The sequence below is a fragment of the Lolium rigidum genome, chromosome 6 (genome assembly GCF_022539505.1).
Source record: "Lolium rigidum isolate FL_2022 chromosome 6, APGP_CSIRO_Lrig_0.1, whole genome shotgun sequence".
NCBI classification, from domain to species: Eukaryota; Viridiplantae; Streptophyta; class Magnoliopsida; order Poales; family Poaceae; genus Lolium; species Lolium rigidum.
In genome coordinates this window covers 44,316,175-44,316,839 of record NC_061513.1, presented here as the reverse complement: position 1 = coordinate 44,316,839, position 665 = coordinate 44,316,175, and the positions used below count along the sequence as shown (strand labels likewise).

At 58.0% G+C, this 665-nt stretch overlaps 1 protein-coding gene across 1 annotated transcript in view; it reads right to left on the bottom strand.

The window, feature by feature from the left end:
- Positions 1–368, bottom strand: part of LOC124662537 — a 24,696-nt gene extending 24,328 nt beyond the window's left edge. Inside the window, exon 1 of the mRNA XM_047200362.1 lies at positions 93–368. Coding sequence (XP_047056318.1) covers positions 93–368 — 276 coding nt within the window. The remainder of the gene's footprint in view (positions 1–92) is intronic.
- Between the last annotated feature and the right edge of the window lie 297 nt (positions 369–665).

Below are 665 nucleotides of genomic sequence, written 5' to 3'. Positions count from 1 at the left end.
AGGAGGTCACCGCCACGGCGCCGTCGACGCACCCCTCTCCCTTTTCTCTTTGTCATTGCCACCTCCTGCAGCTCCTAACCCTCCACCCTTACCTCTCTGGCGCGCAGATCCGCAGCAAGGCGACGACGAAGCACCGACGACGCCCGTGGCGCAAACGTCGCCACGCAAGGAGACGACGCCGTGTCGGAGCGCCACCAGGACGTCCACGCACTGCACGACCACGCCACCAGCCCACCTATGCCGAGCCACGCCACCGCCAGCTGCCGGTAAGCCCCTGGCCGCCCCTTTCCTTCTGCGCCGGTGAGCGCCACGCGCAAGTCGTGGACACGACGGCTCCAGGCCGTCGGATCCAGATCCAGCAGCTGCATGGGCCATGCAGCCACGCTGGCATGCACGGCCTGGCCCACCACGGGCCCCTAGACTTTTCTTTTTCCCCCGCCACCTGGAAATTCCATTGGGCCGGCCCACCTCTGTGCACTTGGCACGGCCCAGATCTTCCCGCCCAAACAAAATTCGTTTGAAAATTTAAAACAACACATGAAAATTGAAATATAGTTGTGAGCCATTTTGCAAATAACTCGAGATTGGTAGATCTGATTGAAGTGAATAAAATTGCAGTAGAACCAGTATGAAAATATATATCCAATTCCACTGGCCTTGTATTT